The following is a 23,603-nucleotide window of genomic DNA, read 5'->3' as shown; positions in this document are numbered from 1 at the left end:
CCGGTGCATTGCTGCAGGGAGCGCTACGGCCGAAGTAATCTGCAAGTGAATTGAGAACGGGAGCCGTGTTAACTGCGTACCCTTCTCACTAATGTTAGTAACTTTATAACACAACAATTAATAACCCACAACTAACTCTCTTTAACAGGATAAAACACCATAGCACACAACAATTTGTGACTTAAACAATTTCTAACACTAATAATTTTACATTTACAAATTTACACTGCCGGACGGCATGTTGGGTAACATTATAGCTGCTAGCTAGCCAGGTAGCAAAACAGTCTGTAAAGCTGGGAGAGGCTCCGGTCGCTACTGCACATTCAAGAAGTTAGAGGATGAAGAAAAACTGGAGATACACCAGAACACCGTATGCTCAAGAGAGGAGCTGTCTGTTGTTCCAAAGTTTTTTGTTTCTAAAAAATCTGACATAATTTAGCCACTGTTGTTGCCCGTCGCTGTAACATACTTGGTTGCGCTAACGTTACTCGGCCATGCTAACGTTAAAGACATGTCACTTCAAGCATGCAGTGGAGCAACATTATGAACGCAATAACAATCCACCTACGGTCCTGCTACAGACGGTTGAGAAAGAAGGGAGAAAGACAGGTTCAGAGAAATGATTAAAACACTAGATTTAAGATGTCTTGCCTCGCTGAAATACGTCCACCAACCTAATAACATTATTCAAACACCGAAGGAGACTGACAACAGAGCTCCGTTCAGTCGCCCACTTTTCTACAACAACCTAACTTACCTGTGGCCAAGGTAGTGTTTATACAACTATCTTACAACTATTTTGTTTTGAAAGGGAAACAATGTTAACGTTGTTTGTATGTGTATTCATTCGATTTAAGTTTAATTTACTACTTTGCAGTTTGCACAATAAAAATAGTTTAGATTCTGTAACTGTTTCATGCATTCTCCTTCATATAACGTTATTATATAATGTTGTGAAGCCAAGCAAACCCTTTAGTAATCAAAGCTTTTAGTAAACATGACATTAAAATATTTGTGTGATATTCTATGTACTCCTGACAGTAGAATAAGCCATTATAAACTTAAATAAAGGCCCAGTCAAGCAAAAGAAAGAAAATACCGTGATATACCTTGAAACCGCCAGAATCTTAAAAAATACTGTGATACAAATTTTTGGTCATACCGCCCAGGATTAATGGCAGCCAGATTCCACTCTGGAGCAAGAACATCATTTTACCCCCATAACACATTCACATGTACACACACACACACACACACACACACACACACACACACACACACACACACACACACACACACACACACACGCGCGCACACACACACACACACACACACACACACACACACACACACACACATAAGTATGCAAGCACAAATACACACGCACACGGAAAATGTTGCACACAAGTGTCCACTTCTGATTTTTTTTCTTTTCTGTTACTGTGAGGACTCTTGGACCCGAGATAGTAAGAACAAAGTGTCTCTCGCTCTTCCTACCTCACTTTTGCACACACACATGCACATTGTCTCTCTCACTTGTATATACATGTGAGCATGAACCTTCCCAGAGGGACACAGGGGCTATACTGCAGAGGAAAAAGCAAATCCCTGCTGAAAACTTACCAAGATAAGAAACAAGGAGAAAGGGAAGGGAGCAGGCAAGAAGGAAGGGGGGGAGAGATGGGTGTGTGTGTGTGTGTGTGTGTGTGGGGGGGCTGAATTTGAATTTAATGGGGAAAGTGCTAAGAGGGAGAGAGATAGAAAGAGACTGAACAGAAGGAAAGCTAACGAGGGAGGCTAAGAGGCTGATAACGACGACAGCGAGGGTTAACTTAAGGGTAACAGAGAGACAGAAGTTCACCACAACTGCAATTTAACAGAGATCATTTGCATTTGGCAAAGCAGTATAACATAGTGAAATAGCAAAAAGTGACCAAGTGCGTTTTCAAGAGATTTCATGGATGTTTGGGTTGCTCAACACGTAATCGAGCACATTATCTTTCATTTTAGATTAAAAGACGCCTAAAATGAGTGATTTAGTCCCTTTATTTTTCCTGAGTGTAAGCCACTTATAAGATGTGAGAGAAAAAGACTGTGTTACATGAGATCAGGAGGAAAAATCGGATTCAAATGTTTGGAGAGATAGTACATGCCTCATGGGAGGTGTGTGTGTGTGTGTGTGTGTGTGTGTGTGTGTGTGTGTGTGTGTGTGTGTGTGTGTGTGTGTTTGTGTGTGTGTGTGTGTGTGTGTGTGCGTGCGTGCGTGTGTGACTTTACATACTGTATATGTCTGTAGAGATGCACTGCATTTTTGTGTGTACAGCAACAGAGCTTGTACAGGCACTTGGTAATCTGTTTATTTTACTGTAGCACTGACAAGCCATCTTGGAAACTCATTAAGAAGATGGAGAACAAATTCAGCTAAAATAGGCAGTGACCACTCACTCCCGCCTGATGCAGTCGTAAAAGGGCAGCAGATTGATCCATTGGTCAAAAACTAAGAGGCACAACGGTTCAAGCCCCCATGTCAGAGAGGATCCGCTTTGTTAAAGTGTCCCCTGAGCAAGACGCTGGCTCTTTGCTGGCTCTGTTCTGTGGCTCAGCATGCAGCCTGACAAGTCAAAAGTGAATTTTCCCACAAATAATGCCTTCAATTACAGTACATACTGATGAAAAACGATACATAATACAGTTACAAGTTTGTACTTGTACAGATTTTTTTGACCCTATAGTGTACAGCTTGTACAGTGTACTGCAACTTGAGAGTCAAAGTAACTTTTATTTTATTTTATTTATTTATCTCAAACAATCAACCTACTTTAAAATAGAAAAAATAAAATAAAACACAAATATAAAACACAATCATATAGAAATCAATCTGATTCCCTCAAAGAAAACAGAAAGGATGAGTTCGAGAAGGAGCAGGCAGAAGCATAATGCTTATAAAGTCCTGCCCCTACTTTAAAATATCATATAATCACAAAAACAAATATATATTCTTTAATGAAATTGTAGGTCATACAACAACCCACAAAATACAACAACAGACAAACTTCAAGCAGCAATTGGCCTCTTTCACTTGTCATAGTAGGAAAAACAAAGGTGTTACTAACAACACAGTGATGCCTCTGTTCTTTTCAAGTGTCCCAGTAAGTCACGACAGAACCCTGAAACTGATGAGTGGAATTCAGCCTGTGCTTTTCCTACTGTGACAAATGTCAAAATATCTATCTCTATACCCACCCTCCTCTGCCTCTAATTGGCTGGTACTCGCTGCTTTCACTGATTAGATTGGTTAACTTTAGGCATGAGGACTGATGAGCCAATCAGAGGCAGAGTAGGGCGGGTCATGCCGAGGAAAATATCGCTAATACCTCAGGTGCCAGTGAAAAAAAACAAAAAAAAACCTCAGGTGCCGGTGCCACTTGACTACGATAACGGCAGCAGACCAAACAACAGCTGAAGAAATAACACAAGCGGCGGTGTGCCACCCCAGTTGATGGAAGACATAATTCTGAGGTAAGTTTTAAGGTGGTTTCCAAATCAATCATTATTTTAAACTACTGGCAAATTGCCAGTGGCAATATGACTGCACATTTAGAGGAGAAGAGATAACACCATGTTTGCCTCATGATAAATACATTTTACATTCATCCAGGCTGCTTGTGTGACCAGTAGTAACTACAAACTGCTCCTAATCAAGTCATGATCATTTTATAATAGTGAGCAAGTAGAAATGACAGATTTTTGGGTAAACTAAATCATAGTCTTACATGTCACTGTTTCTAAAACAGGGCTTTTTTCTGGACTACTTTAGAAAAAAAAAAAAAAAAAAAAAAGGTGAAAACTGAGAGTATACCCACTTCTCCAGGGACCACTACACCACTGGGCCCAATTAGCCATGTGTGTGGAGAGAAAGTATGCAATATTTGAACATCTCTCTCAAAAAGACACATACAAGACATAGTGACCTAAGTCAGCAGATCCTGCCTTCTCTCCCGATATCAGTGCCCCATAGAGAACCTGTGAGATGTCCTGGATAGCAACATTAGCAGGTGTGACCCCTTTACCTGCCTGTGGTAAACAACTTAATTCCCTGGTGCAGGACTAAGAGAACTTTACAGGTGTCAGTTGTGGCTGCAAGAGGCGGTCATGCAAGGATAACCGTTTTTAATGTTCACAGCTGTCCCCGGTCTGTCCTCGTTGCACTGTTTTGTTTTCCTTTTGTATTGCTGTTTTATGCAGTGATGATTGAAAATTCAGTCCAAACATGGGGGTGTTAAGTTTATTTTTCCCTCAGTGCGAAGAGCTATTTGGTTAAAGTTAAAAAGAGAGGAGAACAATACCTTTGGAGAATTGTGTAGCTCAATTCATTTATGTTTATAATTAAAACTGGATAGTATCACATGTAAAAAAAAATATATCACATGTAAAAAAATATTTCTAAATTTAGATTATGGAGTGTTTTAGAGCCAGAAGACGATATAGATGATGTCTACCCCACACAAGGAGAGGTCAGATTATTTATTTAGAATTTCTTTGTATTTTGCTGATTGTACCTAGGTGATCATTCATCGAGTCACGTGTGGGCTGAACAAAACCTTCCCAAGGTTGGCTTGATGCCAAGAGGCTAAATTGATTTTCACTGACCTCAGAGTAGTCCAGGTTGTCTCAGTAGCCAGTGATGTTAAGAATACTCAATATATTTGTCTTATTTAGGGTGTGGAAAAATATATTCTGCAGTTTTTTCACAGTAGCATGTAATGCTGTAGATAGCTTTATGTAGGTTGTGTAGCTTTTTCCCTTTGAGGGAAGTTGCCAGACTAGGTCAAAAGCCTGCTGTGTAGAGTAGTAATATGTTTTTGGTATGTCAGTAATAGCTTACTCAAATAATGTGTATGCATTACAGCTTAAAAAAAAGTGTAAGTATCTACAGTAATATGGTATTTGAGAATCTAAGCCTCATAGTTTTTACTAGTTTATGTAAAGTAACCTCTCATGTTCTGCCACTTGTCAAACGCAACCCTTGAGTTGATGAAATTGACACGTTAATACAATCTCTGCCCGACGTTGTTGTTACCTGTCGAGCTTTCCGCTCTCGCACGGTACACATGCAATTTGCAGTGTAAACAGTGGTGGATTTACCATAAAAAATCTTTGTCATTTTTGAAACAATGCGTTCTTGATATTGGACAGAGGTAGAAGTGCATCAAAACAAGTCCAAAAAGCCTAAACATGAAGGAAGAAGAAATGAAGAACTGAAAGCCACAATACAATAAAGAACATCTGCCACACTTCAGTAGACAGGAAATGAGTCAGTGTCTTGTAAGCTCCTCTGTCGATCCACCTAACAAGCCGTACCTGTCATCATCTGTCATCTGGATGGGTATACTGTGTATATGTGCTGCTGTCAGCAGTGTGATGCAGAGTGTGTGTCTAGGAGCTTGTGTATATCTGTGCAATCAAGTTAAGTCAGCAGTGTAGTCTAGACCGATGCTACAGTCAATGGTATGCTGTATGTGGTTGAGTGTGCTAAGTGTGTGTGAGAGAGATAGAGAGAGATTAAGAAAAAGAGAGAGAGTCGATGTGTCTACCAGCTGCTTGTGTATGTCATTAGAGAAACTATCATCTCCTCTGCTTTGTGGAGTCTGACTCAGAGCGGGAGTGGGTGATGATAATAACTGTAGCGTTGCAGTAGTTATTGTTGTGGTGAAGACAATAGATTGACTCATTCATTCCTCTGTGAAAGTTACAGCCAAAACAAAAGCTCAGAGTTAAAGCTCATCTGTTGTTTCCTGTTGTCTTTGTTTGAAAAAGACAAAACTCCTTTCCCCTCCAGGTGTAAGCATTGGGTTTGTTTTTATTCTAGTTTTCTCCAATCGTCGTCAGAAAACTGAACTTTACGGTGGCTAAATACTTCACGTTAGTGCTTGAATTGGAAATTTGAAAAAGATTTTAACAGGATGACCAAAAATGACCCAAAATAACTGTTCTTCACTGTCTTCACTGACTTCTGTTGAATCCGTATCACTCTAGACGAGTCAACAGCCTACTGTAAAAACTGCCATCTGTTCACACTTTCTGTGGTTGTGGTTTTGAGCAATTATGGTGGCTTATGTTGTCATTTACAGACATGTATAAAGTACTAGAGACCCAGACTTGAGTAAAAGTACAAGTGCTCTATCAAAAAAGTGACTTGAGTAGAATTTGAAGTGCTCTTTAAGCACCTCACTTAAGTGGAAGCACTAAATTATTCAACATTTTTTGTACTTAAGTATTGCAAGTAGTTTATTTTAAAATGTACTACTCAAGTACTGAAAGTAAAAGTACAAGTATTGTGTTATGAATGTATTAAAGAAAGCAGTCAAAAGTTTGAATATCATATTGTTTATATTATTTCAAATGGTTAGCCTAAAGTAGGCCTCCACAATATTGGAAAAAACTTACGTTGCAATATTTTTTTCTCCCTGCGATATATATTGCGAAATGAATAAAGATGACTAATAAAAAATAATAAATCATTCTGGACTACTGGGGTGATTTTGTAGGGGCGTGCATCTACATAGAAAATAAAAATGAAAAAGGAACTTTTCTAATGTGAATCATTCTTTGAACTTTAATGCTTTACAAACGCCAAAGCAAGTAAGCGCTGTGACTACTCTTCTGAAGTGATTTTGGAGAGGGACATAAAGGTAGTTAAATACACTGGTTGACTGACATGACACCATTGTAGCCTATTCATAGAATACTATCAATCCAGGCTAAAGTGAATTATATTAACAATGCATGCATGTTGCTTCCTCTAAATTTTAGGTTGTGGTCGACTAGTGGGGCCTGCTTGTTAGATAAGTTGATCAACATAGATTGTGATTAGTGGTTTGCTGTGCATCCAGACCTACATGTCACACACTAGCAACAAACTGTGTATCCAAGAACACTTCAGTCAGTGTAAATGACGTTATATCAGACACAGACTTCTCTTGTAGATTGGTGTTACGTTTCCAGCGTTGCGGCTCTGAACCGTAACGTTAGTTGGGACTTTTTCTTTAGGCTACCTATATTAGTTTTAGCCTGGCTGGTAGCAGCTTTCTGCGGTGAAAAATAGCCGGGAGATGTCGTGATAATGTTGCATTAATCAGGTGATTTAGTTTGTCTTTGCATTGAACATAAAACACTGACTACTGTATACTGTAATGTAACGCACAGCTTACTAGTTTTAAAGATTGATGATAAAAATAATGTATCCTGCCTTTCACTTTTTCTACTTTTTTTAAGCTGAGTAATATATTGTATGCTATCCTTTTGGCATTAGGAATTTGGTATTTTGGTTTTTGTGAGCAAACACTGAGAAATTGCTGTGATAGATTTGTGTAAAGTTTAAATATGGACGAGCAGGACGTCAGAATATATGTACGATTTTGGTTATGAGGATGATGCACTTACCTTTAGTTATGGTCAAGCTTTCTGCCTTATGGCAAAAAGTGAGTTTACAATGGTAACAAAGTCAGATTTATCGCTTGAAATTGTCAGTGATTTTTGAACAGTGTCCCTGATTTCAGACAGAAGTACAAAAGAGCAGGCTTTTTAATCCTAGACGGCGACCGTTGATTTCGCTGGCAGACTAGGCTAGCTGATTAAGCTTAGGTCAGCTTAATCAATCAGTTGAAAACGTTTTCTCTGGTTGATTTTTTTGGTGTCCGCTCACTCCAATCATGCTTGGATTTAGCTGTTCAATATGAATATTTGACTATTTGTTCCTATTTTCATATAGAGTATCAAGCAAAGCATGTTTTAATGGGAAGGATGTTCATGGTAACGGCAGCATGCACGTAATACAGTAAACAAGCCAATCTTTTCACCACATAGTCAATTGTAAGTCAATTCGGACAAAAGCATCTGCTAAATGAGTTTAATGTAGTATAAGGTAATGATTTACGGCCCTAAAAATATCACGCAAACATAAAAAGCTCAGCCTCACCAGTATGTGAGAATATATGGGATGTGAGTTGTTTTTCTGACAGTTTAACATATTAGGCAGATTTTTGGCTGTTAATAATCACATAAAACGTGTCCTTCTGAACACACTGTGTGGTTGTAGGCATCAAGTATTTGCATCTTCTTATTTGACTTTTTGCAAATAAGCTCTTGAGCTCATCTTTCTTTTCAGTTTCTTTGTACTTGTATACACGCCTACCAAAGTGACTAAAATTTAAACATTCACATACTCATAGCCCTATTTACAGTCAAACAATTTATCAAGATGTTTTCATACAGAAAACCTATGGCTATTCATTTTCTTTGATCTACAGGTTCAGCTCACTTTTGCTATCTCTTCAATCTGTTCAGATCCATGTCTCCTTTTTTGTGTAAACACATTTCTTCTTCTCTACTTACAGTACCTAAAGTTAGGAGCCTGCAGAGAGTTAGTAACTGTTTGACATCATGTTCAGAGTTCGTTGTCAGTGAGTAATTCTGCCTACGCAATTGCTTTGTCAAATTCCTTTTATAAAAAGTCCTTCACCTTAGTTACTATTCATTGTTCACTTAAGGCGATATTTGAACTCTTTGAAAAATTTGTCCAAATCTTACAAAAAGATGCCTTGAGGGTGGATTTGTAAAGGCCTTTTGTGCTGCAGTAGTATCCAGCTACCTGCTCAATGCCGACACGGAGTAAAAGCCTTCATTCTTCTATCAGAGGACCCTTTTTCTCCTTTTCTACCTCTTTGCCCTGCTCTGTTCTCTTTTCACTATCTACTAATGTTAAGCTGTCTACTTTATCTCCCACAGGCTTAATTAGAGGAAGTATTTTTTTTTTTCCTTTGGTACATTTTCTCACCAAATACAAATCCCCATTGAAAGCATATGGTAGAAAGTCCAATGACTTCGGACCTCATTAAATACTGTTAAGGACTATTAAGTGAAAAAGACACAATGACGCTGATATAGTAATTACACCTTGCGGTATGGAGTGGTGTGTGTGTGTGTGTGTGTGTGTGTGTGTGTGTGTGTGTGTGTGTGTGTGTGTGTGTGTATGTGTGTTGGGGCTGCGCAAACACATGGTGAGGAATGCGAATGAACAAGTGTGTGTATGTTTTCATTGTGAATGTGTGTTGTAGACACAACTGAACACTATTCTATTATTTGGACAATGTATAAGTCCTGTTATGGGGCTGAGTACAGTTTTCAAACAGGTGAATGGTTTTTAAATATCATCAATGGAAGTGGCATTTTTATGGTGAGTTGAACAGCTGTCTGTGGTGATACATTGCCATTCAGACATCTGCATCACAACTACTAAAACAGCAAGCCACTGTTTCTAAATGGAGTGGAGAAAAGCGGAGAGTGGAAGTCACAACACAAAAATATTTAGTTGTGTCTGTATGTGCATGCTCTCACTTTGTTTCAAGCCAGAGCCAGAAAAATCGGGAATTAAAATGATGGGGGAGGGCAGCCCCTCATTTGGATCATTTGGTTTGACTTATGTAACGGCCCAAGCAGTACGAGCGCTATTCTCTCCAAGTTCTTATCGTGCTATTGAGGTTATTGTGCAGAGTTGGCCGTGTTGCTGCTGTAATGGAATTGAAACACGTCCAAAGGGAACACATTTACACACGTCCACTGTAATGATCACATGGACTCCACCCCATTTATTTTCCCCTCTGCTGGAAACAGTTACAGCTCTATTTCTGGGCACAGAGCCCCGGGTTCGTGAGTTTACATTTCCTCCCAACGGACTGTCATTGTAAATGTTAACTGAAAACAAATCACCCACTAAACATTATGTTTGTGTAATAGCTGCATATGATTTGTTTTTAATTTAGTTTGTTCAGAAAGTGGACTGTAAAAAACCCAAGATTGAGCTGCTTGGCTACATAGTTTTAGTATAATTTGAAATTCATTGTGTTCAAAGTAAAATGTCCCCTTATCTTTGTCCTCATTAGGGATGCAACTAACAATCGTTCCGATGTTAATTCATTGATTAATCATTTAAAATATAAAAAAGCATCCATCACATAATCCAGGGCCAGAGGTGACATTTCAAACTGCCTGTTTACAGATATTCAATATACAATGATATAAAGTAGAGAAAAGCAGAACACCCTTTAACCAGAGTGGCATTTAGACACACACACACACACACACACACACTTTTTGGGGATCTTAGGTATTGCAGCTTCATCATGCTTTGCATCACAAAAGATGAGGCAACAGTGTGTGTTAGTGTGTGCATCTATGTATGTCACAAGACTCTCTCAAATTTGAAAACCTTGTTGCCTTTTCCTTTCTAAATTTAAATCCTACATGTGCCTTTGTGTCACTTTGGTCTCATAGATGCACGGCTCTGAACAATCACAACCAGACAAGGTTGTCATCATCCAACCGCACCAGATTTGATCTTTTCAGTCCATTGAATTCACTTGTATTGTACCTTCTTATGATGCATTTTAACAAATGGATTTGTCAGTCTTTTAATCTGATTAGACTTTGGGTTATTCTAATGTGCAATTGGATCACGCGTCGTCACTGTCGGTCCATTGAGGACACTCTCACCCCCGTCTCCTCCTCTGTGTTATGTGTCAGCCTGTCATCTCTTCTCTACAGGTTGGTGGTTAGGCTTGTTATGCAGTCTCATAGGGGTCCATAGTGCTTCTTCCTAGAATAGTTCACTTGCTGGATTACAAATGCCAACAGCCATATGCCAATTATACGCGGCCTAGTACAGTGGGATATGCCAATTAAACATCCAAGGCATACCAAGGATTCAGAACATTCAGGATATAGAAAGCGTACTGAGCACCCACTTTATCTCTGCCTCTCTATTTTTGTCCTTTACTGAAACATGTGTCCTGTCAGAAAATTGAGTTTGACATTTACAAGTAAAGCTTTCTGTTTTACCGGTTAAAAATGGGGGCTTCTAAGCAGAATCGGTTATATATCGGTTATCTGTTATAAAATACCCTTCTGCCATCTAGTGGAACTTATTGTGGAAGTGCCTTCCCTGTTGAAACAATGTTTGAATTGGATTGTAACATTAAAATCGAAAGTTAAATGAAATCGTGAATTTGGAGAATCGTGACACCTCTACTTCTGAGTCAGTTGTGACTGCCCTATATGAAAATATAGGAGGCTATGGGGGGTAGCATCAGTATTTTCAAGACCATAACTCTTTTCATGCTGCCTGCCCGTAGCAACAGAGACAAGGTGTGAATCATCAGTGCAATTAATAGCATGAATACATTACAGTATACATTTTAGGAACTATACTGAGAGGTGAACCCGAGTCTGCTTTGACTATCAGCATTTTGACTGTTAGTTCAAATTGACAACAGAGAGGGCTAACTGTACCAGCTCATTGGAAGGTAATCATTTGATCAACAGAGCTTCCTGTTGTCTGTGCAACATGCATGCACTGCTTTATTTGCATACTGCTTTATTTGCATACTCAATACTTCATACTTCAATTATAGAATCACAAGTTGTACACACATTTGTTTTAATGTGTAACTTATGGACTAAGGTCTACTATAAAGACAATTCCCCCTTGCAAACCTGAACCAGCAATTGAATAGTCTCATAGTCAAAGAAATGTCACATTGACAAGTTTCCAGACTACCCACACATCTTCAGTTCAAGCACCGTTTATGCACAGATATATTACAGAGAGTTATCTTTCTATCTGTTGCCACATGACAGGATCTGTAATACTTACCAATGCCTCAGAGGTACAATAATTATTTCTGTTGTGTATCTAAACATCTGTGGTATCATCACATCCTTCCTCTGTCCTGTAACGGAGACAAACTACCTACAATAGATTGAGCCTTTTTAAACAGTTTTTTGTTGCCTTTGATATTATAATTGGGGTCCACATCAAAATATGATTCAAGATCGAACAGTAGATTCTGTGATTTGCATCTATGGAATGAGTAAGTCAGTCATCTGTGTGTGTTGCTCACACAAATATTATACCAAACAATGCTGCAGGAATCTACTGAGTGAAATATTTTTTTCTTTTTTCCCAATTTATGCATTCAAATTAATCCCCCACCTTGACCAAAGGTATCTCCAGAACATTTCAAGCTCTAAATGTGCTACTGCCATGTCCCAGTTCAACCGTGTTTACCATGTCTTACTATATACTGGAAATGTCTGTCTTTGTTTTTCTGCCCAGTGAAGTACATGCGCGAGGCCACACCGTACGTGAAAAAGGGCTCCCCTGTGTCTGAGATCGGCTGGGAAACCCCCCCTCCTGATTCTCCCCGTCTCGGCAGCCCTCCCATCACCTCCTCATCTGAACCTCCGAGCTCTCCTGCCCAGCCCTCCCTGTCTCTGCAGGGCGACAGGAGGTGCATACCACTCAAGATGTGTTGTGTAACCCGAGCCATGACCACACCAGACCCTGAGAACAGGCAGGTGAAACACACACACACACACACACACACACACACACATAAAAATGCCTGTATCCTCATTCTTTTCATCATTCATCATTTTCTTTTCATTCATTGGCTCTCTCGCCCAGCTATCTCAGCTCAATTCTCTTCTTCTATCTCCATCCTCTGCCCATTATTGTGTCTCTCTTAAATGTATTTCTTTTTTCTCTCTCAGTTCTCAGTGTCTCTCTATTGTTCCGTCCCTCCACCCATGTGTGTTCCTCTCTGCATAATGTATGATTTTAGAAGTGTGAGATAGTTGAACCTCACTAAACTTCAAAGCTTTAGATGATGGAGTCAACATCAAAGTCAAGTCCTAACACTGAGCAGTCACTTCAAAGTCCCTCCGTATGTATAGACGTTGTTAGACGGCTCAATGCTGCAACTGTAAAATGTAAATGCTAACACACACACACACACACACACACACACACACAAACAATCAGTGAAAAAATACAAACTAAATGACAAATAAGAACACCATCCACAGGCGGAGCAGATGTTCTCTGTTGACTGGCTCTCTTGTGTGATCAAACTTTTATTTCCTTTAAAATATGAAATACAAAGATTCACAAAAACTACATTATTTTTGTCAGATGGAAATGCAGTTGTCACTTTTCCTTGCTGGATATGTCCAGAGTCAGCTGTTTCCCCTCTCTTCTAATTATTATGCTAAGCTACGCTAATTGCCTCTCAGCTCTCCACACTTGAGAGTGGTATTGTTCTTATTTAACTTTCGAAAAGAGGGCAAATAAATGGGTTTCTTAAAATGTCGAACTACTACTTTAAAGCTACATTTCAACAGGCTGTTAAGATCTGTTAGAGCAGGACCCACCTTAAGGGGTTATTGGTTCCTCCCCCCAGCTTCAAATTCAACTTGAAAACATCAGTCTCCCTTTAGTGTAGTATTTTAGGAAAAAAACTCTCTTGACTTGAAAAATAACAGAAAGCTTCCTGGTGAAAACAGCTTTTCGAAACTGATCTGATGGAAAATGTGCAACATATAGAAGTTTTTGTAGATACAAAGCTTTTGCAGACATTAGTGAGGACGTAGTTGGAGTTCATGCTGTGGTTGGCCAGTTGTTCTTGGATAGATAGTTTTGCCTGAAAATGGGAATAAACAGATTTCCCTTTAAAAATATAAAATATTGAATCCCACATTTCAAAATGCTCAGAGACTGTTCAGAGAACATTTCAGTTGTACTTGCACACATCTTGGTTTAAGTATTAAACCTTTTTAAGAGCACAGTGTAGTTGAACATTCATTTTGATGGCCATAACTTTGACTTTATTGGTAAGCCAGTTAAAGGAACTGGGGTCAATAACTTTTTGGTGGCAAGGTGAGTTTTTGCTTTCCACAGATAACAGTGTTTTATGGTTTGATTTGTGTAAAAATGTACCTTGACCAGCATGTTTCTTTTTTGTAATGTCCTTTATCCTCACAGCCAGGGCAAATTCCCCTTTGACTCACCAGTAAATGTTTATTAAATGTTTGAATGGGAGGACACCCAAGTTGAAATGAAGCCTGTTATGCCATGCAACTCACATAAAGTTGGATGCTTCTCAGTATTATCGTGTTCATAGATAATGTAATCAGATAAAGATTACAGGGCAAAATTAAACCTACTCTCTGTTTTTCTTATTTTTGGTTCGGAGATGGAATGGTTCAAGAGGCTTTATGCTAAGTGACAGGGGAGTCTGGCTTATCTTTTTATACAAGACTCAATGTTGCATCCCCTCAGAGGGTTTCTCTTTTCATTTCAGCAGATGTTGTTTAAACTGTGTGCGAGCCTTTGAGAACAGACAGGAGAGAAGGATATGAGGAAAGGCGGAGCACGATCAAAAACGACAAGGAAAGTAGAGGTGAAGGAGTAGAGTACGGAGAAGAGAAGACTTGATTTGCCTTATTTTAAAACTAAACTTTGTAACGCTCTGAAGGCATTTTCCCCACCTTACTCTAACATACACAATGAAAGTGTATACAGTATAACTTCCTGTGACATTGGTGAAAGATTATATATATCATATTATTACATTCTTATCATTTACAGTGTGGATAAAAATGTTATGAGAAGGTGTGGAGAGACGGAATAAGAGGAAGTGAGAAGGGATGGAGGAGAAAATTGAGAAAAACAGAAAAGGCTAAGATGAGCAAAGATAAGGAAAAGGAGAAGAGAGAGGTGCCAAGAGACAAGAGGAAAAAAGTTATTAACTCCTAAATGGATGAAATATATCTCTGTTTTCTTTCACTATCAATCTGTGTCATTACTGGGAAACCTGCAGTGTGAATGTGTGAGACTTGGTTATCAATAGAAAACATGTATGGCTGTGTAAAAGGAGGAGATGACTCCTGGCAGAACCAGCACAGTTCCTCACAGTATGATTAACCTTGAAAGCTTTTTGAAAGGAATAACACTTACACTCTCTCTCTCTCTCCAATTCTCACCTAGGTCAAGTGTATGCCTACATACTATGTTAGATAACCTCAATATTAGTGCAGGGAAATTAGCCTTTTAACTTGAATGATACAACCTCTTACTTTGGTATCCTAGTACTAATCTCTTAAAGGTCCAATGTGTGGGGATTTCTCCCATCAAGCGTTGAGATCATTTATCGCAATCAACTCTCTCGCACCACGCAGTTCAAAGTACGTATTACAGCTACGGTAGCCTTCACGCTTCAAAAAGCCAGTCTCTTGCTCTTTTCAATATCCTTTTTCTTTTTCTGGGTGAAGAAGAAGACTCCTGTTCCTGAAATTTGGATTTTGAATACGTGTGGTCCTCTATGTTTCCTTCTTCAAACTTGCCGGGGCCGGGAAGCTACGATACCCATTAGCAGCACCTGTGAGTTTATCATGTGACAGCGAAAACGAGAAAGGCTGAGCAGTATGTCCTGTATGTCCCTTACCGGCTAATGTATTTCAAGATGGCAATTTCAAGCCAAAAGGAATACTTGGAATTGATGGTGGTGGTAAATATTCATGAAAAAGGACAAGTTTGTGAACGGGCAACACAGATTTTGATAATGAACAACTAAACACGTTACACACTGGACCTTTAAGTTGTCTCCATTGTGTGAATGCTGATTCAGCAGTATTGTTATCAGATTCTTTATTCTTCAGCTTTCTTTGGTTGCCTCTAACTTCTGCATACGTTCAGCTACAAAAAAATATATAAACATCAAAATGTTTAGCTACTTCAGGACGTGATGGCTACTATTCAACTTTTTTTCTGTTAGTTGTAACTGTGTGAATGCTGATTCTGCAGCATTCACAGTATTGTTAGATTCTTTATTATTTTTATTTTTCCATACGTTTTTTGGTCGTCTCTAACTTCTGCATACGTTCAGCTACAAAAAACATTCAAATATCAAAATGTTCAGCTCTTTAAGGACATTTTTGCTCCTCTTCAATTTTTTCTGCTATTTCTGCTTTTTAAGTTAGGTTTCATTGAAAAAAAATTACATTGAAAGTGATTGGGAGCAGGCTTCAAATCCTTCAAATCCTTTTCCACTTCAAAATGCTACTCCTCCTACATACTTTCACCTACAGACGTCATTCAAACTTTTAAACTATTGACAAAACTTCTGCTATTAGAAAATATCTCTGCTGTTTGATATCTTGTAATTTTTTTGTGTTATCACCGTTTAAGTTTAATGCTTTTTTAGGCTATTTCTGCGTTTGTGAGGCTGCTTAGTGTGTGTGATGTCATAGCTAGAGGGCAGAGAGATAGAAATCCTCTTAAAATTTTCTCTATAACTTGCTCTCCCGCCCACACTTCTTACTTGTCATACACAATTTATACGTCAAAATGTAGGTATGCTTGTCTACTTTCAGCCAATGTGCTCATTTAAGTGATAGGAGTTAGACATTTGGCTCAGTGAGCTTCCAACAGTTTGAAGCATTCCTCCATTCAAAGCCCATATTAAACATCCGCAACATTTCTGGATGAAGCCACAGCGTACCAGTTCTACGAATCACTGTTTTGCCCATTTTTTATAACTTTTTTCGACGTACCATACTATGACTTTTTAATGGCTTTTTTGGCATAGTATGCTATGACTGTGTTGCCACGTGGCTCAGTGGTTAAGTGCTGCCAGCAAGTAGGCCCTCCAGACTCAGACACTTGGTTCGATCCCCAGTTTGGCCTGGGCCTTTTTGATTGGAGTTTGCATGTTCTTAAAGACTTTTTTTGCCATACTATACTATGACTTTTTTTTAAATACTATGCTATGACTTTTTCAACATTCTATATTATGGCTTTTTTCGACATACCATACTATGACTATTTTTGACATACTATACTATGATTTTTTGAAAACTTTTTTTGATATATACTATGACTTTTTATGACTTTCGAAATACTATACTCTGACTTTTTTCGACTTACCATATTATGATTTTTTAATGGCTTTTTTCAACACACTGTTTTCAACGAACTTTATTTTCGTGGCTCAGTTGTTAACACTCTTCCAATTTGTACTGGAAGCAGGTAGTTCGATTCCCAGTTTGGGCTGGCCGTTTTTTGAGTGGAGTTTGCATTTTCTTAAAGAATTTCTTTGACATACTCACCCAAGACTTTTTTTCAAAATACTATACTATGACTTTTTTATCACTTTTTTCGTCATACTATACTATCACTTTTTTTATCACTTTTTTCGACATACCTATGATGACTTTTTTATCACTTTTTTTTAGATACTATTCTATGACCTTTTTATTACTTTTTTCGACATACTATATGTCTTTTTAAACATACTATGTATGACTTTTTTATGACTTTTTTCGACGTGCTATACTATGACTTTTTTCCACATGCTGTACTATGACTTTTTCGACATCCTATACTATGACTATTTCGACATACTATACTATGACTTTTTTATCACTTTTTTCGACATACTATACAACTTTTTATCACTTTTTTCTACATGCTATACTATGACTTTTTCAACATCTTATACTATGACTTCTTTCGACATACTATACTATGACTATTTTCGACATACTCTATTTTCGACATACTATACTATGACTATTTTCGACATATTATACCATGACTTTTTTATCACTTTTTTCAACATGCTATACTATGACTTTTTCGACATGCTATACTATGAATTTTTTGACATTCTATACTTTGACTTGTTTAACACTTTTTTTGACATACTATACTATGATTTTTTTACAAAAACACTAACTTTGTGTCAGGTCAGATAGCTTAGGGTGATATGGTTATGATCTTATACTGTATGTTTCCTTAAGTTTTGAGGTTCAGTATATTAAGTGAAAGAGGCAAATGACGAAAACATAAATGTTTGTGTCAGGTCAGATAGCTTAAGGTGATAAGGGATTGATTGGAAGACAGAAGGTTGAGTGTTCAAATCCTGTATGGTGCAATCAGTTTCAAGACTTACATACAGGAATGAAGAATGCAAATAGATGAAAAGAATGTTTGTGGCAGTCCTGTTTTTTGACTTTTTTACCACTATTTTCGACATGCTATACTTTGACTTTTTTATAATTTTTTTCGACATGCTATCCTATGACTTTTTATGACTTTTTTTGACATACTATGCTATGACTTTTTTATCACTTTTTTCGACATGCTATACTATATTATGACTTTTTATCACTTTTTTCAACATACTATACAATGACTTTTTATCACTTTTTTCGACTGCTATACATACATTATTATTATTATTTTCGACATGCTATACGATATTATGACTTTTTTAACACTTTTTTCGACACAGTATAGCATGTCAAAAAAAGTCATAGTATAGTATGACTTTTTATCACTTTTTTATCTATGACTTTTTTGCCATACTATACTATGACTTTTTTTTATCACGTTTTCGACAAACTATACTATGACTTTTTTAGACATCTTATACTATGACCTTTTAATCACTTTTTTTGACATGCTATACTATGACTTTTTGACATACTATACTATGATTTATTCATCACTTTTTTCGACATACTATACTATGACTTTTTACAAAAACATAAGCTTTGTGTCAGGTCAGATATCTCAGGGTGATAAGATTATCATTGGAAAACAGAAGGTTGAGTGTTCAAATCTTACACTTTTGAGGAAGTTTTGAGGTTCAATATACTAAGTGAAAGAGATGAATATGCCAAAATCATAAGGTCATCTGTCAGTTCAGATAGCTTAGAGTGATAAGAGAATGACTGAAAGACAGAAGGTTGAGGTATTGAATCTATAGCATAACTTTTTTATCACTTTCTTCGACATACTATACAATGACTTTGTTATCACTTTTTTCGACATGCTATACAATGACTTTTTTGACATTCTGTACTTTGACTTATTTATCACTTTTTTCGACATACTATACTATGAATTTTTTATGAAAACATTAAGTTTGTGTCAGGTCAGATAGCTTAGGCTAATAAGAGAATGATTGGAAGCCAGAAGGTTGAATGTTTTGAGGGCTAACATACTAAGTCAAAGAGACGAATATGCCAAAATCAGGAACTATTCTTTCAAATCAGATAGCTTAGAGTGATAAGCGAAGGCTTGGAAGACAGAAGGTGTAGTGTTTGAATCTTATATGTTTCATCAAGTTTTGAGGTTCAATATACTAGTGAAATACATACTATATTATGACTTATTTATCACCTTTTTCGACATACTATACTATGACTTTTTTGACTTATTATACTATGACTTTTTTATGACTTTCTTCGACATACTATACCATGACTTTGTTATCACTTTTTTCGACATGCTATACTATGAATTTTTTATCACTTTTTTGACATGCTATCAGGGCTGGACTGGGACAAAAAATCGGCCCGGAGTGGGAAGGGGGTTGGCCAGTCAGGCCAGTGCCAATAAAGAAAATTAACCAATGGGCCGCTGTGAGTTCTTTATGGGCCGGCGCGGCCCAAAAAAAAAAATAAAAGGGGCTATTTATATCGGTGATTCGGCCCGAAAGTGCTTCGGCCCACCGGGAAAATGCCCGGTATGCCAGATGGCCAGTCTATATATATATATATATATATATATATATATATATATATGCATGCTATACTATATTATGACTTTTTATCACTTTTTTCGACATACTATACAATGGCTTTTAATCACCTTTTTCGACATACTATATTATGACTTATTTATCACTTTTTTCGACATGTATACTGTGACTTTTTTATCCCTTTTTTGACATGCTATACTTTGACTATTTTCAACATGCTATACTATGACTTTTTTCAACATTTTCAACATCAACTTTTTTATCACTTTTTTCAACAAACTATACTATGTTTTTTTTCAACATGCTATACTATGACTTATTTATCACTATTTTCGAACATGCTGTACTATGACTTTTTTCAACATGCTATACTATAACTTTTTCATCACTTTCTTCAACATGCTATACTTTCACTATTTTCAAACATGCTGTACTATACAATGCCTTTTTATCACCTTTTTGGACATAATATACTATGACCTTTTTCAACATACTAGACTATGACTATTTTCGACATGCTATACTATGACTTTTTTTTCACTATTTTCAACTTGCTATACTATGACTTTTTATCACTTTTTTCGACATATTATGTAGTGACTTTTTCGACATACTATACTATGACTTTTTTCGACATGCTATGCTATGACTTTTTTTTCATTATTTTCAACTTGCTATACTATGACTTTTTAATCACTTTTTTCAACATGCTATACTGTGACTTTTTATCACTTTTTTCCAACATACTGTACTATGACTTTTTTATCACTTTTTTTGACATGCTATACTTTGACTATTTTCGACATTACTTTTTAATCACTTTTTTCAACATGCTATACTGTGACTTTTTATCACTTTTTTCGACATGCTACACTATGACTTTTTTATCACTTTTTCAGACATACTATACTGTGACTTTTTATCACTTTTTCAGACATACTATATTATGACTTTTTTTCACAATTTTTTCGACATACTATACTGTGACTTTTTATCACTTTTTTCGACATGCTACACTATGACTTTTTATGACTTTTTTCGACATGCTGTACTATCACTTTTTATCAACTTTTTGGACATACAACTTTTTGGACATGCTTTACTTTGACTATTTTCGACATACTATGACTTTTTAATCACTTTTTTCGACATACTATACTGTGACTTTTTATCACTTTTTTCGACATGCTACACTATGACTTTTTATGACTTTTTTCGACATGCTATACTATCACTTTTTATCAACTTTTTGGACATACAACTTTTTGGACATGCTTTACTTTGACTATTTTCGACATACTATGACTTTTTAATCACTTTTTTCAACATGCTATACTGTGACTTTTTATCACTTTTTTTGACATACTATACTATGACTTTTTATCACTTTTTTCAACATTCTATACTTTGACTATTTTCGACATGCTATACTATATTATGACTTTTAATCACATTTTTCAACATGCTATACTACGTTTTTTTTTTTAACATACTATACTATGACTTATTTATTTGTATCAACTTTTTGGACATGCTTTACTTTGACTATTTTCGACATGCTATACTCTGACTTTTTTATCACTATTTTCGACATGCTATACTATAACCTTTTGATGACTTTCTTCGACATAATATACTATGACTTTTTTCGACATACTATACAATTACTTTTTTGATCACTTTTTTCGACACATTATACTATGACTTTTTCAACATGCTATACTATGACTTTTTTATCACTTTTTTCGACTTAATACACTATGACATTTTCGACATACCATACTATGACTTTTTTTGCCATACCATACTATGACTTTTTTCAACATGCATGACTTTTTTACCACTTTTTTTCGACATGCTATACTATGACTTTTTTATCACTTTTTTCGACCTGCTATACTATTACTTTTTTATCACTTTTTTCGACATATTATCCTATGACTTTTTAATTACTTTTTTCGACATACTATACTAAGACTTTTTTATCACTTTTTTCGACATATTATCCTATGACTTTTTAATTACTTTTTTCGACATACTATACTATGACCTTTTTGTCATTTTTTTCGACATAGTATTCCATGACTTTTTTCAACATGCAATACTATGACTTTTCTTGGCTTTTTTAGACATACTATACAATTACTTTTTTATGACTTTTTTCAACATACTATACAATGACTTTATCATTTTTCTGACATACTATACAAGGACTTTTTTTCACATTTTAGACATACTATAACTTTTTTCAACATTCTATACTATGAGTTTTTGTACATGCTTTACTATCACTTTTTTAAATCACTTTTTACGTCATACTATACCATTACTTTTTTATCACTTTTTTCAACATTCTACACTATGACTTTTTTCAACATACTATACTGACTTTTTTAATCACTTTTTTTGACATACTATAATTTGACTTTTTTATAAATGTTTTTGTCATACTATACCATGACTTTTATATCACTTTTTTCAACGTAGTAAACTATTACTTTTTTCAACATTCTATACTATGACTTTTTTTTATCACTTTTTTCGACACAGTATACTATTACATTTGTCGATATACTATACTATGACTTTTGACATTCATAGTAGTTATAGTATAATAACTTTTTTTATCACTTTTTTCGATAATACTATACCATGAATTTTCTGTCACTTTTTTCGTCATAGTATTCTACGACATTTTCTGACTTTTTCCGACAGACTATACTATGATTCTTTTCAACATACTATACTATGGCGTTTTTTCAACATACTCATACTTTCTGCTAGAAAATAACTTCAAACCGTACAATGTTCTACATCTTTTGGCATTATTGAACTTTTCCGGTAATAGCTCAATTCCAATTGGCTTATATTTTGTGTTGTTATATCAAAAACATCAGTTTTTCAACAGTATTATCACGTGCATTACTGCTTTAAATGGATATTTTGCTATTAAAGCTATTTATTTCATGCAACTGCTGTTTAGAGTTCATTAATTAATATTTACAAAAATAAATCAGCATGAATCACATCTGTATGCTGGAACAGACCTTCCAAGCTTGAATATATATTTGCTATATATAGTGCTAATCCTGTGAGAACAACTACCCTTTGATCAAGTGAGAGATTGATCTTCACTCAGTCAGGACTTAGTTCTTTACATTCAAGTCCATCTATGGGTCATCCAGTCCATGTGCTGTTCTCCAAGTTATTCCCCATGCATTGTGTCATGCATGCAAGAGATGGGTATTTTGGCCCCAAAGCCACCCCCCATCATAACCAGAGAATGGCCGATAATGCTTCCTCTGGGTCTAGTATAACTCACGGTAGTCAAGTTGTTGCTAAAACAAACACCATCCTTAAAAACCTCCTATATCAAAAGCACATCTGGCCCCTTCCTCCCCCTCTGCTCTCCCCCTAGCCTGTCCTTAATCAACTTGCTTTTTACAGGCAGCATTTCTATTTTTAACCCAGAAAAACACCTGGAGCTGATCTAGACGGTCCCTCCCACCTCCGAGGGTTTGATGGAATAGCAGATTCATCACATTCACTGGGGCTTTTCCAGGTCTCCAGTGTGTACTGTATGAATAAAGAAAGCTGCAAAGAAAGCATGTTTGCAGAGTTGAAACCACCCTGGTTTTGGAGTAGTTTATATTTAAAACCACTGGGAGCACCTGGCCAGTGGAGTGCTGTGAACAGAGATGCTAGATTGTTTCAGAGTTGGTGGGAAACTCGTGGCCAAATCTCAGCATTTTGCCTTTGAGTCAGCCATACTTAATAGTTTGTGTGTCAAAGTTAATTGTGATATCACTCTTACTTTGAATCGTTTTTCATTTTTTCCTCAAAAAAGGATAACAAGCAGTTTAGCTTTGCTTTAGCATCACTGTTCAGAGTATTTTAACTGCTGGTTTTACACCACAGAACACTGCTGTATGCACTGTAGAGGCTGATTCATTGTCAAATATTCATTGAGCACACAATCAAAGAGCTTTTCAGTGAAATCGAGAAGCATCTTACAGATGCATTTCTCCCAAGGCCTGCAACACTCCCATATGATATAAGGAGATTAGCTTTGGAAATTTAGTGGGAGACAGCAATGTGTCATTTGGCCCGAATAGGATACATAAACAATGTCTGTTTTGTGTTTTCATTTGACTTCAA

At 36.6% G+C, this 23,603-nt stretch overlaps 1 protein-coding gene across 1 annotated transcript in view; it reads left to right on the top strand.

The window, feature by feature from the left end:
* Positions 1 to 23,603, top strand: part of sntb1 (syntrophin, basic 1) — a 43,445-nt gene that overhangs the window by 2,635 nt on the left and 17,207 nt on the right. Inside the window, exon 2 of the mRNA XM_031298703.2 lies at positions 12,173 to 12,410. Within this exon, the coding sequence (XP_031154563.1) occupies positions 12,173 to 12,410 (238 nt within the window). The remainder of the gene's footprint in view (positions 1 to 12,172; positions 12,411 to 23,603) is intronic.

Source organism: Sander lucioperca, chromosome 10 (assembly GCF_008315115.2).
Source record: "Sander lucioperca isolate FBNREF2018 chromosome 10, SLUC_FBN_1.2, whole genome shotgun sequence".
NCBI lineage: Eukaryota > Metazoa > Chordata > Actinopteri > Perciformes > Percidae > Sander > Sander lucioperca.
The sequence above is the reverse complement of the archived record's forward strand: the minus strand, read 5'-3'. Positions and strand labels throughout refer to the sequence as shown.